The sequence below is a fragment of the Lissotriton vulgaris genome, chromosome 11, assembly GCF_964263255.1.
Source record: "Lissotriton vulgaris chromosome 11, aLisVul1.2, whole genome shotgun sequence".
Classification (NCBI taxonomy): Eukaryota; Metazoa; Chordata; class Amphibia; order Caudata; family Salamandridae; genus Lissotriton; species Lissotriton vulgaris.
In genome coordinates, this window is record NC_141699.1 from 303,803,768 (window position 1) to 303,818,817 (window position 15,050).

The following is a 15,050-nucleotide window of genomic DNA, read 5'->3' on the forward strand; positions in this document are numbered from 1 at the left end:
ACAGTAGCAAATTACTACAGAACTACATGAAAACAAATTTTAATTGTGAGCAGAAAATTAACACACCTACAACAGATTACAACTCTTTACTAGATCACATTTTTACAAATGCACATCCTACAAATTACGGAACATTAGAATCATATTACAGTGATCATAAACCAATGTGGATAGCTATGTAATGTACTGTTTAACAATGTTACCTTATGAAAGTACTGTCTTTGCAAAAATAACAGTATTGACTATTAATATTTACATATTATTTTACAGATGATTTCCATTGAAGAATTAAAGAGCACCAATCAATTTGATTTCAAGCCATACCAGAAAGCGCTACGAGTCAATATCATCAAATGTTCACCTAAAACTTATTATCGAAATTCAAAACAAGAAAATAAAGTTTTGTATCATATGGCATTGGCTGATGAAAGTAGTACTATAAAAGCAACATGTTATAATGAGGATTACTATATGCAAACAAAAGAACAAAATGGATTACTTATTCGCAATTACATTTTCAAAAATGATATTTTGATGTTGACAAAGCAAACGAAAATAGCAAGAATGCCACCCCTTACAATTTCAGCAGGTATTATCCAGGAAGCGGAATGCATCCTGCAACCACCAGCCCCACCAGTATCTCCAATAAAAGCTGTTCGAGGAGCTGCTGTAAAGACACTCCTGAGTGTGTCAGGAACAATAACAGAAGTAAGCATTATTTTATTATTATTTTGCATGCAGCTATTTGTCTTAGTTCCTTTTGGCTAAAAAGAGTTCTTCATTGTACAATAAAATGTAATTGTTTAAATTACAAATAAAATGCAATGTTTATATGTAAACAAGTTTTACAACTTATAATTTTCATAAAATAATATAAAAGGTACTGTTTTATGATATTACTATTGCTAACATGCCAATATTTAAATAGAACAGTACATACAGATATACAAATATATGAGACAATTATTATACATTAATACAAGGTAAGTAAATTCTCTATACATTACCAAAAACAGAAAAATTCTATAACATATGCAACTTAACTGCAAATAATTTACTTGTTTCACATAACTAGTTGTACAAAAAAATAGATGTACATTGCTATCTGCAACAAGTAATTAATATGCAATTATTTTCTTACAAAATTTTATTCTGAACTATTTTATTATGTTAATTATACCCTCCAAAGCAACAATCAGCAACTATGATAAAGTAAGTAAATAATTTTATATATGTTACATAAATCCGAAACATAACAATACACAATACAAACAGTATTTACTTGTTTAAAATAGATACTTGTACAACAAATAAGATTGTACAATAATATCCAAAACAAGTAATTACTACATGTTCTACAATAGCTAAGAAATAAAATATATCAAGTACACCATTAACAGCTTATCACCAATTGCTGATCTTATTGTACGTCTTCCTCTACTTCTTTCCTCAATTTTGTTCCTTTTAACTCCCATCTCCATATCAATCCCTATAACTTTCCTTTCATTATATGTATAAAAAAAACAATATTAGCTTATGAGGAAAACTCCAAGCTGAGGAGACACTTTCTAACTCACAGTAGCAAACAATTCAAACACATGTTGCAATTCTATCAGCTTTGTAAAAGTTTTATGTATATATACATACAACATAAGTATTCACACAGTATATTTATATATTTGATGCCTTATTAAACAGACTGCTACCATAGAAGAAAGGCTCCTATCCTCCAGAACTTCCCTGCATCCCCCCCAACTGCTCTGCTGACAACTGCTGTGTTATCAGCAGAGCAGTGTGGGATGCCACCTCCCCCTACAACCACTGCTGACAGCTGCACCCAAAACAGAAAAAGCTCCTACCTTCCAGCACTTCCTGCCCATCCCTCCTGAAAGCTCTTCTGTTGCACAAAACATAAATGTCAATTGCAGCACCAACATACCAACAAGCTTAGCAGACTTCAACTTAAAAAAAGACTAGCTCCTACCCTCCAACTTTTTCCTGCCCTAACTACTAGGAGCTCATCTATAACACTAAACGTGATAATGTACAATGCACCTCCAAGACAGCAAGAGTATAACATACTCTTACCGTAAGCAAGAATATCTCCTGCTCTCATGCTCTTCCCTGCCACCCCTGCTGACATCTCTTATATTACATGCAAACTAAAGATGTCCAACACAATTTCAACAAAACAAGAGGCATGCACTTCTATCCAGAATAAAAAAGTCTCCTACGAGCTCAGCTCTTTCCAGCTGAAGTATTAACATTGATACTATGATAGTATTATATCAGCTTATAGAAAACTCTATGTACCATCAATGGACTTACTAATTACCAAAAGTAGAAATGTAGAAAGAGAAAAAAGAAAGTTTAATCAAAAGAAAGATAAAATATACTAGCAATACATGAATGGATCTGTTAACTATAAACAGCAATAGAAGGTAAGTAACACAAATTATATCCACTTGCATTTGTACAAAAGTAAGCAAAACTTGCATGCCAAAGAATTAATAATTTTTGTTTCCATTATTGAATGTTGCAAATATAAGAATGTCTATAGTATGTTTCTGAATAATGCTGTGTACATATACAAAAAATTAAATTTATTATCCAAGATTCATTAAAGTATACAAAACTGTAACAAATGCCTACTTTACATACCACAGGCAGAAGATACTAAAACTATACTTGTTGGAGGCCAAGACACCAAAATAAGGAGCATTACAATTAATGATGCTACAGATTCAGTGAAGATAAGTCTATGGAGAGACGCCACTGATTTTACGGTTGAAATTGGGAAATATGTTCAGCTTACACATATGGCTGTACATGAGTACAATGGAGAGAAGATATTGAACACAACGAGACACACTACAATACAAGTAAGTAAATATTTTTAGCAATATCAAAATGCTATTAGAAAATTAAGAAAGATGTACTAAAACACTATTTCCATAGGTAATACAACCACCAAAAGAAAACATAACTGTTACATTATTTGGCATGGAAAAAACATACCAAGAGAAAAGCACAATGGTGGTGCAAATAGAAAATAATGAAAACTTGCAATCAATGGACATCAATAATACACCTTTGATGGACTTCTTAAACATTGAAACTGACACAGAAGATTTTGAAAATGCTTTAATGCCATTTTTGCCAATAACACTTAGTGTACTGTTTTGTAATGGTTGCATTACAGACATAATAAGAAAAATATAACTGCAATATAAACAATTGTTGCAATACCGCATACAAATTACTATAAAGTAACTTGAAGAGTTTGCATACTACTACTGATTACTTATGTTTGACTTTTTCAGAGCGTTATTTGCATCCCAAAATCCATTTCTTGTTCATGTAACAGTAGTAAATGATACTTTCTTTGTTTGCAAAACTGTGCATATCTTTCTTAATAATTGCATTATTGAAAATACAGCACTTTATCATGATTGTACTATCACAAATACTTACAAAAATGTATCTGACAAAATACTAAAAAATTGCACTATATGTTGCTAGAATTGATCTACAAACATTATTGCCATAACAGTATTAAAAACACTAAAAAGTGACCTGATTACGTTGGATGATACTACTGATTACTTATGTTTGATTTTTTCAAAAAGTTATTTCTATAAAAAGTCATTTCTATTTCATGTAAAGACTAAAATACTTTTTATGTTTGAAAAACTGTGCATTTTTGTGTTACTTGTTGCATTATTTAAAACATTGCACTTTATTGTCATAATACTTTAACTAATTGTTATTAGTAAAGTGTATGTTAGAAAACATCCAAAAATTGCACTCTCGTTTGCTATAATTGTTTTGTTTATTTTACTTGAACCTACAAAATAAATACTTGTTTCATTGTTACTACTTCTTTTGCCTAAGGAATGTACATGCAGATTACCATATTATTTACCAAGTTAATTTTCAAATATAACTAAATACAAACTAAAAAAATGCTCAACACACAATTGAAACTATCTCAGTTCTAAAAGAATGCCAATAATATGTACATGTGAGTATATCTTTCTATATGTCATAAAAAAAAACTTTTTAAAGAACACTGTAGTTTGCCTGATTATTTCCTACTCAAAAATGCTAACTATAACATATCTATATAATTATTGATAATGTGTGAAATCATGTGTGTAAACAACATAAATACAAAATATATTGCAGAGGAACTGCAAAATATTCAACATATGCAAATATTATAACTAATGCCATTACCAATTGCAATGTAAATAACTTAATCTTAACTAAGGCGAGACCTATTGCATTGCAAATGCTTGTTTTTATGGGAGACATCTAGCCATGTTTCGGAGTTATGAGAGCTCCTTGGAAGTAAGAAAGCTGCAGCGATTGTCATCAGCCCTTTTTGTGCACATGATTTGATGGTCGGAATTAGGGATTTGTCACAACAGGGACTCCTGGAGGTAGTTTGTCTTTTTTGATGCTTACCACCTCTGGTGACTCTTCATTTGCTGTTGCTATGGGTGTGAATGAGATCCTAGGTGCTGCTGCTCCTGTTGAGCTGGGTGGATAGTTTTGTGAATCGAGAGGTACAGTTTTGTCTTGAATCGTTGTTGTTTTGGCAGTGAATGAAGGCTGCAGTGAGGTCTTATCAGGCAGGGCATGTTTTCACAGATGTGTTTGAACGAGGCACTTGCTGGGTCAGGCAAGAAGGGGCTCGCTCTGGTCTCCGTTCGTTTTGGCTGTAGCATGACTTTCCTCACTGCTTCCAGTTCCGGTGAGAGCAGGAGACGTGTCTGATTGTTGTGTGGTGTGTGTGCTCCTGCACTCAAGCTGGAGAGATGGTTGGCTTTAAATGAAAGTTGACTGCTCTGAAGTGAGAGGTTTATGCTGAAAAATAGGTGTCTTTGACCTCTGCGCCCCCCTCCGACATCACAGCACCTACGACTGCTGATACCTGTACCATCAACTCCCCTTATTACTCACACCATCACTCTCTTCAGCTTGGGAGGAGGTGATGTGAGGAGGAACCCCCCCACGAGCTCTCCCCATATGCCACGTGTGAGGCGCATCCTTTTGTGCAGCACCTGTGTTCGAGACTAGTGCTGGTTTTGTAGCGCATCAGCCTGAGGGCCTTTAGGCGCTGAACGTATTGGTGCTCCTGCCCGAGTTAACTTAGGCTTGCCCTTTCCTGTGCCCCCCTTTACAGACAGGTGGTTTGTGGTCCTCTGTCGCTGCCCAGACCACGGCCTGTGCCATTTCTGGTTCTATTTTAGAGGACCCCGCCCTCCCTCAGTGTCCCCCTTTCTGATGCGGGGCTCCCCGCCTCCCCCCACCCCGCCTGTCTCCAGCCTTGCCACATGCCTGGCATTCCCGAGTCAGAGGACGATCATTATTTTAACAAACAACTGACTCACTCCAGGGGCAGAGCTCAGCACCCACTTTCTATCCGGGCCTGAGGGAGGGGTGGGCATGGAGGTCTGTCTGTCTGGGATGCAAGCACGCTCCACAGAGCACTCGACCGAGGTGGAGGAACAGCAGAGAGAGTGGGGAAGAGGTAGAGTAGCGAGGGGAGGGAGGGAATTCTGCTTCTCTTAAGACTACAGAGTCTGCCAGGATCCCCGTGTCCTACCCGTGACCCCCTGCGCATGTGAGCCCTGTGCCTGGCCGGATTAGTAAACAAAGTAATAACAATGCCTCCACTGAAAAGAAAGTTAGTTACGACAGCCAAAAACCAGGCCATCGTGTCCGTAGGGGCTGTCCGAAAAGCAGACAGGGTGGCACCCAAAAACACTACTTTCCATTGGGAAGCCAGCGTTTACCATAAGCGCTGAGGATACCCAATGGAAAGGAGGGGCGGGGCTTAGAGACCCTTTTAGAAATCTTCTATATACAATATTTCTCGCAGAGGTGGAGCAGCGCTTTGCACTGCCACGCCCACGAGACCTAAAAAGATGGAAGCTGTTTTCAATCCCTAATGTACTACACGTCTTTGCTACTACCTGAGGTTTCTTGCTTGCGTACCTCTTCCAGGCATCTCTGATCAGACACTTCATCCAAGATTATTTGTTCATTGACTGCTAAGGGTACATAAGAATGATGATGAAGGGTTTTTACATTCTTCACAATATTTAAAGACTTGCATAGCTCAAAAGAAATTGGATCAAGAGAATGTACTTGTCATGTATACCCTACTACCAGCTATTTCCAAGTAACCTGTAATCTGCATAATACTCTCCTAAACTGTCATCTATGAGGGTGTCACCAAGATGCTACAGAGGATTCTTGTGAATCTATTAACTTCTCAAGGATTTTAGGCAACCTCGAGACCCAGGATGGCTGACTGAATACTTAATCTGGCAAAGGTTTCAAGACGTAGTAAATACATTTGCTTCTTGCAGCAATCAACCTATGCCTAGGAGAATCAAATATTCCAAATCTAAAAAGGTAATATGAGGAGAGACATAGTTTAGACTACTATCTTTCATGTAAAAAGCAAGTGAAATTACTATTCTGTTTAGGATTCCAAGTGAATTTAAGGCACTAGATGAAGGCAATATTACCCAAACATGATCTTCATTCATTTTGATCACTTCTCTAAATAAATAGTACTTAACTGTAACTGCAATTATTCACTAATGATATATGTCCTGCGAGCCCCTGCCACCAAGCCAGAGTTGTTCTTAACTTATGAATCAGAAGAAGAACACAAATGATAGTGTGCCAGTGAACTCTATTATCTGTGTCAAACTTCATATAGATTACTACTAGTTGATCCGTCAATCAGTAATCTGGCATTCAATGCACATTTAGACCCTACTGATGAAAATGAGAAAGAAGACATGCCATGAGTTAATGAAAGGAAACAAATGTTTTTCATAACAACCTTGGCAAAGCCAATAGATCTAGATGACGCGAAGGTCTTGGGTGCCACATTATATGGTGCGGAGTTATGGGCTTGGGACAGTCTAGCGGCTCTTCAGACCTCTGAGAACAAGTTCTTGCGAGGGATCACAGGACTCCCACAGAGCACCCCGCTAACCCCATTGTTTTTGGAGCTGGGTAGGCGTCCTATTGTCGACAGAGCCCGATTGCGCCCAGTCCTCTACTGGAGACGCCTCTGGACGACCCCAGAAATAAGACAATATGCGGAGGGTTTTCGATGGATAATCAAGGAAGATATCTTCCACAAGATAAAATGGTTAAAACATCTGAAGTCCATGCTAGTTAATATAGGGTTCTCTAATCTTTGGAACAACCCTGTGGGAGAAATCTTCCCTAGCAAAGAAGCCCTCAAAGAACAATATTGGGACTGGGTGGGTGGTAAGCAGCTGAAAGATGCCAGGGCCGACTCTATGTCTGGTCGATTCCTTGAGACAAAAATCTTTCCTGTCCTAGAAAATTACTGGGATAACATCACGGTACCAATGGACAGGAAACTCGTGTTTCAATTAAGATCTGGATCTATCCCCCTAAAGAAACTGACAGCTGGCTGGCACAGACCCACCAATAACTTATGTCCAGCATGTGAAAATGCCGAGGAGAGTATAGGCCATTTTCTTTTCGTATGTCAAGCTTACACAAATCCGAGGAGAAAATGGCTTACGCCGGTATTTAAAAACTTGGGGACACGTGATAGCGCAGTGGCCTTAAGAATCTTATGTACAGTAACACAGGATTCGATAGTCATAGGGGTGGCCAAATACCTGGGTTGGGCTTGGGCAATTAGACGACGGTCTCTGGGGGGAATCAGGTAATCAGGTATTCCTTTTAATTATGATTCATGTAATATTACTTGTTACAAATGGTTTTTATACGCAAACGAAGTATGAGCTGCACTCCATGTTTAATGAATTTTTATTCTGTAATTATGTATTATTGTGTAATTGTTTTTTTATGTGCTTTTATGAGAATTGTCTCGAATAAAGCTTATACAAACAAACAATAGATCTAGCCTTCACTGGTGTGATGATTATATTTTAATGCAAGTATATGCCACAAAATAAAATTAAAAAACATATCCAGCCTTCTAAACATGGCTACCATATATTCACAATAAAAGAAATATTATCACTGAGGTGGCTGCATTACTAGAGATGTTTTAAATCTCAGTCCTTTCTATTGTGTCACACATTTCAATACTGTTAGTATTTGTGAAGGTGACTATAATAAAACACTGCCAATCTAAACAAATAGCAAGTAGCTACAGTGGTATAGTACTGCTAAAACATAATATTATAGCAGTTTTACAAAGGAGACAAAAAATAAATCAGCATCTAACTTGGCATCCAAAGCACAGACAAAATAAGTACTTAATTTTGAAAGCTTATGTTAAATAAACAAAACAAAGAACACTTGAATCTGCTTTGCAACTGAAGAGAAAGGAACTAGATTGAGGTGGATGTTGTATCATCCTTCCCAGCCCATGGACATGCAAATAATCATGCCACACATGGAACTTGTATTACACGTTTTTATTCCTCACTGTTTAACTATTAACTGAATATTCTACATCATGAATTCCAACACCCACAACCACACACTTAAATCACTTTCTACTACGGAGTCCATTAGGAACCAAAAGGGTTCAGTCACTTCTAACTCACAAGACACTACATCTCCTCCATTGTTAAGTAAAAAGTACCAGTAATATATATATACATTACAGCTCTTCAATAAGTTGTTTTGGTGCTCAAATTTATTGCCCAGATCTGGTCATGTGAGGCAGCAGAGATACTGGACAAGTGTCCATGACTGTCATTGGTGACAGAGACATCGGTATAGACATTCGGCTCTCTGGATTCTCAGGTGAACAATGCTCATTCCCAAGATGTGGAGTTCGTGAAGGTCAGATGCTTCAAATTAGAAGGATCTGTCATAATGGACTTTCCCAGATGGTGAGCAATGACCATGTGTCCTTTACTAATCACAACCCTCCGTGAGTCAGCATCTGAAGGAGCTACAGACTTGCGTTTCTGTTTCTGCCTGATGATTACTTGGTCCCCTCTGATGATCACAGCACTCCGAGCATAGTGGTGTCTGTCTGTACAGGTCTTCTTTTTTCATTTGTGAAATGAATCAGTGGTTAGATGTTTCTCAATGTCAATATATCTCTCAGGGGTCCATTGTGGCAAATTGGTTCCCATGGCTTTACAAACATTAAGGTGGCAGGGCTCTGACCCGTAGAAAAATAGAGAGTTGACCTGTATGCAAGCAGTGTAGACTGAAGAACTGATTAGAGTTCACGATTCGCAGGTCAGTGCACTGAACAGTCTTCTTGAGGATACAGATACATTTCTCAACCACACCAAAGAGATGTGGTTTTTGATGCTTGACATTAAAATAAGTGAGAAAATCTTTCAATTCTCAACTATTGAAAGGTGTGCCATTGTCAGATTTCAAAATCGAAGAACACCAATGTTGCAAAAATACTTTCTAGTCTCTCATTAGCTCTGTCATGAGTAGTTGACAACAGATCTTTCACCAGGGGAAAATGGAACTAGTCATCAATTACAAGTAGATGATGTCCATTGTCAAGGGGTACAAAGAAAACAATTGCAATCTTCTCTCATGCATGCTATGGGAGATCAGACATGTTTGGTGGACGTGGGGTTGTCGTAGATGATAAAGAGTTGCCAAAATTACATGCCTTTAACTCTTTTTCAGCTCTTTGATCAAGACGAGGGAAACACACTTGGTCCCATAAAGCTAGTTCTCTAGCAACAAATACACATTATCCCACATGGGCCAGAACAATAACTTGTTTTCTCTGACTCTCAGGTATGACAATTTGCAAATCTTGTAAGATGATACCTTCTTGGGTAACTGAAAGCTCATCTTGCACATTTTTCGCCCACAAACCGCGTGTAATAATGTCTTTGAGTATTACTTAATCCTTCTCAGTACTCGTGGCACTAATGATTTGTCCTACCGCTGTAGGGGTACTGGACTTACACTGAAGTTAACATAGGCATCAGCCACTTTAAAAGTAGTGCCATGACACTGTATTCGCACACATGAGAAATAGTCAGCAGGGTTTTGATCTTTTCCTGAATGATGCACAATCGTATAATCATACTCCTGCACATTCTACTCCCATCTCTCAATGTGAGGGGGCATCTTGGCTTTAGGAATGCTGAAAATGGTGAGCAATGCTTGGTGGTTAGTGACAACTATGACATTTTTTCCATATAGGAACACATGAAAATACACACAAGCCCACACTACTGCTAGGCTTTCTTTTGCAGGTTGTGAATAGGCAAGTTCTGTTGTTGGAAAACTTTGGCTAGCATAAGCCACAATGTGTCTTGAAGTATTGGGCTGTCCAGTGTGCTGGACAAGGATGGTATCATCAAAAACCTCTGTTTGCAATTTCAATTCAAAGTATGCCATTTCAGTTGCATTCTCAATTGCATGCTTGATTTCCTTGAAGCTTTGTTCACATTCACTTGACCATTGACATGGAACATTCGCTTTGTTAAGTCTCTCAATGGGGCACTTACAGTGCAAAGTCACATATATACTTGAATGGTAACTGGCCATAGCAAGGAAGGATTGCATCAAAGTTATATCTTGTGGAGAAGAAGTGGCTGACAAGGCTTGAACTTTATTTGGATCCTGAGTTATTCCCCCTTCAGAAAAGATGCGAGCAAAGAACTTGACTTTGTTTTTATGAAACTCATACTTTTCTGCATTTACATTGAGATCTGCATTAGCAAGTATACAACACACTTGTGTAAGAGTTATATCATGTTCCTTCCATGTGGCCACAAAACTAGTATGTCATCACTGTGATTGAAAGCATTTATGACTGGCTGTAATATGCGACAAATGACATCCTGAAAAAGTTCTGCAGCTGATAATACTCTGAAACTTAGCCTTTAATATGGAAACAAGCCAACATGAGAAGAAATAGTACTAATGAACCTGCAGTTCTGTTACAGTTTGAGCTGGTGATACCCTTTATTCGAATCAACCCTGAAAAAGACTTTAGCTCCATTGAGTTGCATAGTCATGTCAGCAATGTGCGGACCTTAATGTCTTTCTATTTCAATTGCCTTGTTTGTTTGCCTCATATCAACGCAGATGCGCATGGCTCCTCCGTTATCCCTTTTCGGGACTACCATTATGGACGATTCCCATGGCGTAGGACCAGTGAGTCACTCAGTGATGTCGTGCTTTAATAGTGTTTCAAGTTCTTTTTCAACGGCCTCTTGTAAATGAAATGCAATTTGACAATGTGTTTGAGCAACAAGAAGAATTTTCCTCATTTATGTCAAGTTGCATTTTCATGGTCATAAGTATTCCAAGTCCATGAAACAAGCACGGACACTGATTCACTATATCATGATAGGCATGACATTGAAATTTACAGAAATCAGCCCCATGTCAGCAGCAGTACTGAAACTGAGTAAACTTGTGCTCGATGAAGTGTCTTGCAAGACATGAATTGGCACTTGTACTTTTGTCTTTTTATGGGTCACAGTTGCTATGAATGAACCTTGACTTTGCAGCAGCATCAAAGCAGCCCACCTATACACTTTGGTTTTAGACAGGGTTAAATGGGGCACTGAAGATCGTTAATTGAATTTATCTTCTGGCATAATGTTTATCAATGTGCCACTATCTCTTATAAAAGGTATGGAGCACCCATTCACTTTCAGTATAATCTTGGGAAAGTGTCCAAATGAATTTGATATTTTCACTTGTACACCTGGCTGCAACCTACATTCTTCCTTGCAAGAAGCTAATCCAGCATATGTGCCTTGTCCAATGGTCAACATTGACATCGCACACCCATTTTCCTCACTGTCACTTGACATTGAAGGTGACAAAGTTGTAGATGAAGAATTTGATGAAAATTGATGTAGTTCAGTTTCTATTTGCCTCAACTGATGTTGCCATTTGGCCTTGTGGGCATGCATAGAAAGTCAAGTCTGGAACTTTCTGGCATTCATTTTGTTTTTTTAACATGACACACTTGATCTTGCTTCCAAATCTTTTTTCTCCACATGATGCACTTGATCTTTTGCTCACTTTGCAGACTGTTTCAAAATGGTTCTCTTTTCGGCAACATTTGCATACCTATTCAACCCTCATGTTTTTTTTATTGGAGCCATTACGTTATGGCCTTACTTTTCACACTGGGTGCTGATTCATTTTGGGCCATTCCGCCCTCCCTTTTACCTGCCTTTCTTCAATTCTGGCAGCCATGAGCAATTGCTCCAAGCAGAGTGTCTCCTTCAGCATTCGTTGTCTGAAGGAATCGGAGAGGCATACATCTATTACTCTGAGACGCATGGGCTCTTCATCATTGAACTCCATGAAGTTGCAGTGCTTTATGAGCGAATCAGGTCTTTCTACAAACGTATTCATTATTTCACCAGCTCTTTACCTTCCTGACTGAAGAAGTACCTTTTACAGTCGACATTCAGCATTGGATTGAACTTGGTGTTTAGCGCCTCTTTGATTTGATGGCATGTCACTTAATCAATCTGTGGTATTTTCTTTAGCACTTCTTTTACTCCTTCACTGGTAAAATTCTTTAGATATTTATTGTTCTTTTTGTCATTTGTTTCTTCCAGTGCATACATTAAATCATCAACAGTTTCGATCCAGGCATCCATCTGTAACCAGTATTTAGCTTTTTGGCATTGTCGAAGGGAAGCAGTGGTATTAGGAATGCATCAGCATTATAACACTTTGATAATGTTTTTTCTTGGAAGATTAATTCATTATTGACAATAGCATAGATACCCAAGGTCACATAGAGAAGATCAATATCCAATCATAAATAATCTCACATACAATCACCCAAAAATATTTTCTCTTTTGAACAATTTAATCAAACTAAAGTCATTAAATTGCCTTCGGCTGTTATCATATCCAAACATAAATAGGTTGAGAGAAGACCCAGCAAACACACAGACACATTCACAAACAAATAAGCTATGCACAGAGACTCAGATGTACATAGCCTCTCTGATTTGCAAAGTCACAGGGTTCGCTGTGGCAGAAGGACTTTATACAAGGTACAAAAATCCTTTAGGATTTGGAAATGTACTTCTGACTCATTAAAGGGCTCAGATAACCCTTACCAAAAGAAAAATAGGACTGGCCTGAAAGAAGCATTCCCTTATTATTTGCAATTCAAAAAATTGTGTATAGAAGGCTTCTTACCACATGTTTGTACACAAATCATTGATCATTTGCCGACCCTTGAATTGGAGTGGTAACTGATTTACAAATGGCAAGTTGGCTCTGTGGGACAACTTCCATTTTGAGAAACCTACTGGTCTCCCCAATGTCTTCCAAGATGGGAAACATGTTTTAAAGCAGCACTGCCCCTTAAAAGGACACGCTGCTTTAAGAAGATTAAAATGTTTCCCACTTTGGAAAGTAAATTCAGCAATAGTGGTCTGCTTTCCCCCGCAGGCCTCTTCCTGTACATCCAAACCAATAAGGGGGTTCGTAAACTACACCCTTCCTAAATAGTATTCATTATGCAGGTTGCTTTGTGCCTCCATAGAATTGTCAATTTACATTAGTACACCGGTCCCATAATAAATTGCGCTCCTTTTAGTGTGTAAATTGTGAATCCTGGGTCTGAAAACGGAAATAGCGCATTGGATTCACGGATTGGAAAGCCCTTATTTTCTACCCCCAATTTTATTTTTTTGTATAATACTTTTAAATATAGATTCAAATGCTCTCTCAAGGGTCTGGTGCAAACTTTCTAGACTTTGTTTTATGGTGATTAACAACACACCCTAATTTGTATCTAGCATTAAGTGTTGACAGAATTTCATACAACTAAATCGTTAGAGAACAGGATCTCTATCTAACTCCCATTAGGCGCCTCTGCATAAAACCTAGCATTACCACAAAACATGTTTTAATGTTTCCTCATGATGTAGACAAGCTCTGTGGAACTGTTATAGACCTCCTAACCAGAATCCATTGAGATGGGATCTACATTGCCCTTCAAAATGTACTACATTTCACAACCTATAGTTCTTCACATTCAGCTGATTCATCTCCTCACACTTACTAAACCTACACCTTTCTGACAAGTTTATCTGCAGCTTGTAATTTAAGGGTGTCCAATACATAACAGAAGCAGCTAGATAATCAGATTCAACTGATCATATAACTGTTAGTAGCTCTGGACGTCAACCTGGAAACATGTCTCAAACCTCTGATTTGTGTAATTTTTTGATTCTGCCTTATATTTGAGTTTCAAGAGCTACTAGTATATTATGGGCTTAGCTGTCCAGAGTTGTGCCAATTGCAGTAAAGCGATTTTTGCTTTATATGACTTCTCCTTAGATTCAGCCTTTGCTTTAGCTGATATATCTCTGAACTGTTGTGGAATATTCAATAGGAGAAACACATGTTTAGGATCCAGGTCGCACCTGTTCATTGTTCATCAAGAGCATTCCTGGAAGTGGTTTGAGTGGAATGTGTGGCTGTTCTGATATGAGGAGAAGTTTCGCCAGACAGTTTCGTCGGCCAGGAACCTCGGCGTTACCTTTGACTCCGACCTCTCCTTCGATCAGCATGCCAGAACCGTCGCAGGCAAATGCTTCGGAATGATCAGATCCATGAGAAAGTTCTTTGACTTTCTTCCCATCGAGGCCAGAAAGACGGTGACAGTAGCACTCATAATCTCGCGACTGGACTACTGCAACGGCTTGCTCGCAGGAGCCAAAAAGAACACCATCCAAAAACTGCAGAGCGTACTACACACAGCCGCCCGTCTTGTCCTGGGCCTTCCCCGCAGATCCTCTATTTCTGCAGCACTTCGTTCACTTCACTGGCTCCCCCTTCACAAAAGGATTCTCTTCAAGATCCTGATTATAGCCTTTCGTGCCTACAACAAAACAGGCCCTAAATACCTCACCAAACGCTTCCCCCACTACCTGCCCAGCCGTCACCTTCGCTCAACCAACGACAACCTCATTCTTCTCCCCAAATACAATCTGAAAACGAAGGGTGAGAAGACCCTCAGCTTCCTTGCAACTAAAGCCTGGAACAAACTACCCAAAACCCTCAGACAACAAACCCAG

The 15,050-nt window shown here is 38.5% G+C and overlaps 2 protein-coding genes across 2 annotated transcripts in view; one reads left to right on the top strand and one right to left on the bottom strand.

Moving 5' to 3' along the window:
- KSR2 (kinase suppressor of ras 2) overlaps positions 1–15,050 on the bottom strand; it is a 1,792,292-nt gene that overhangs the window by 688,035 nt on the left and 1,089,207 nt on the right. The gene's annotated exons all lie outside the window — the stretch shown is intronic.
- Positions 259–3,222, top strand: LOC147679693 (uncharacterized). Its single transcript, XM_086943270.1, has 3 exons — positions 259–708; positions 2,667–2,882; positions 2,959–3,222. The coding sequence occupies exons 1-3, from the start codon at positions 271–273 to the stop codon at positions 3,220–3,222; spliced, it is 918 nt and encodes a 305-aa protein (XP_086799396.1). The 5' UTR covers positions 259–270.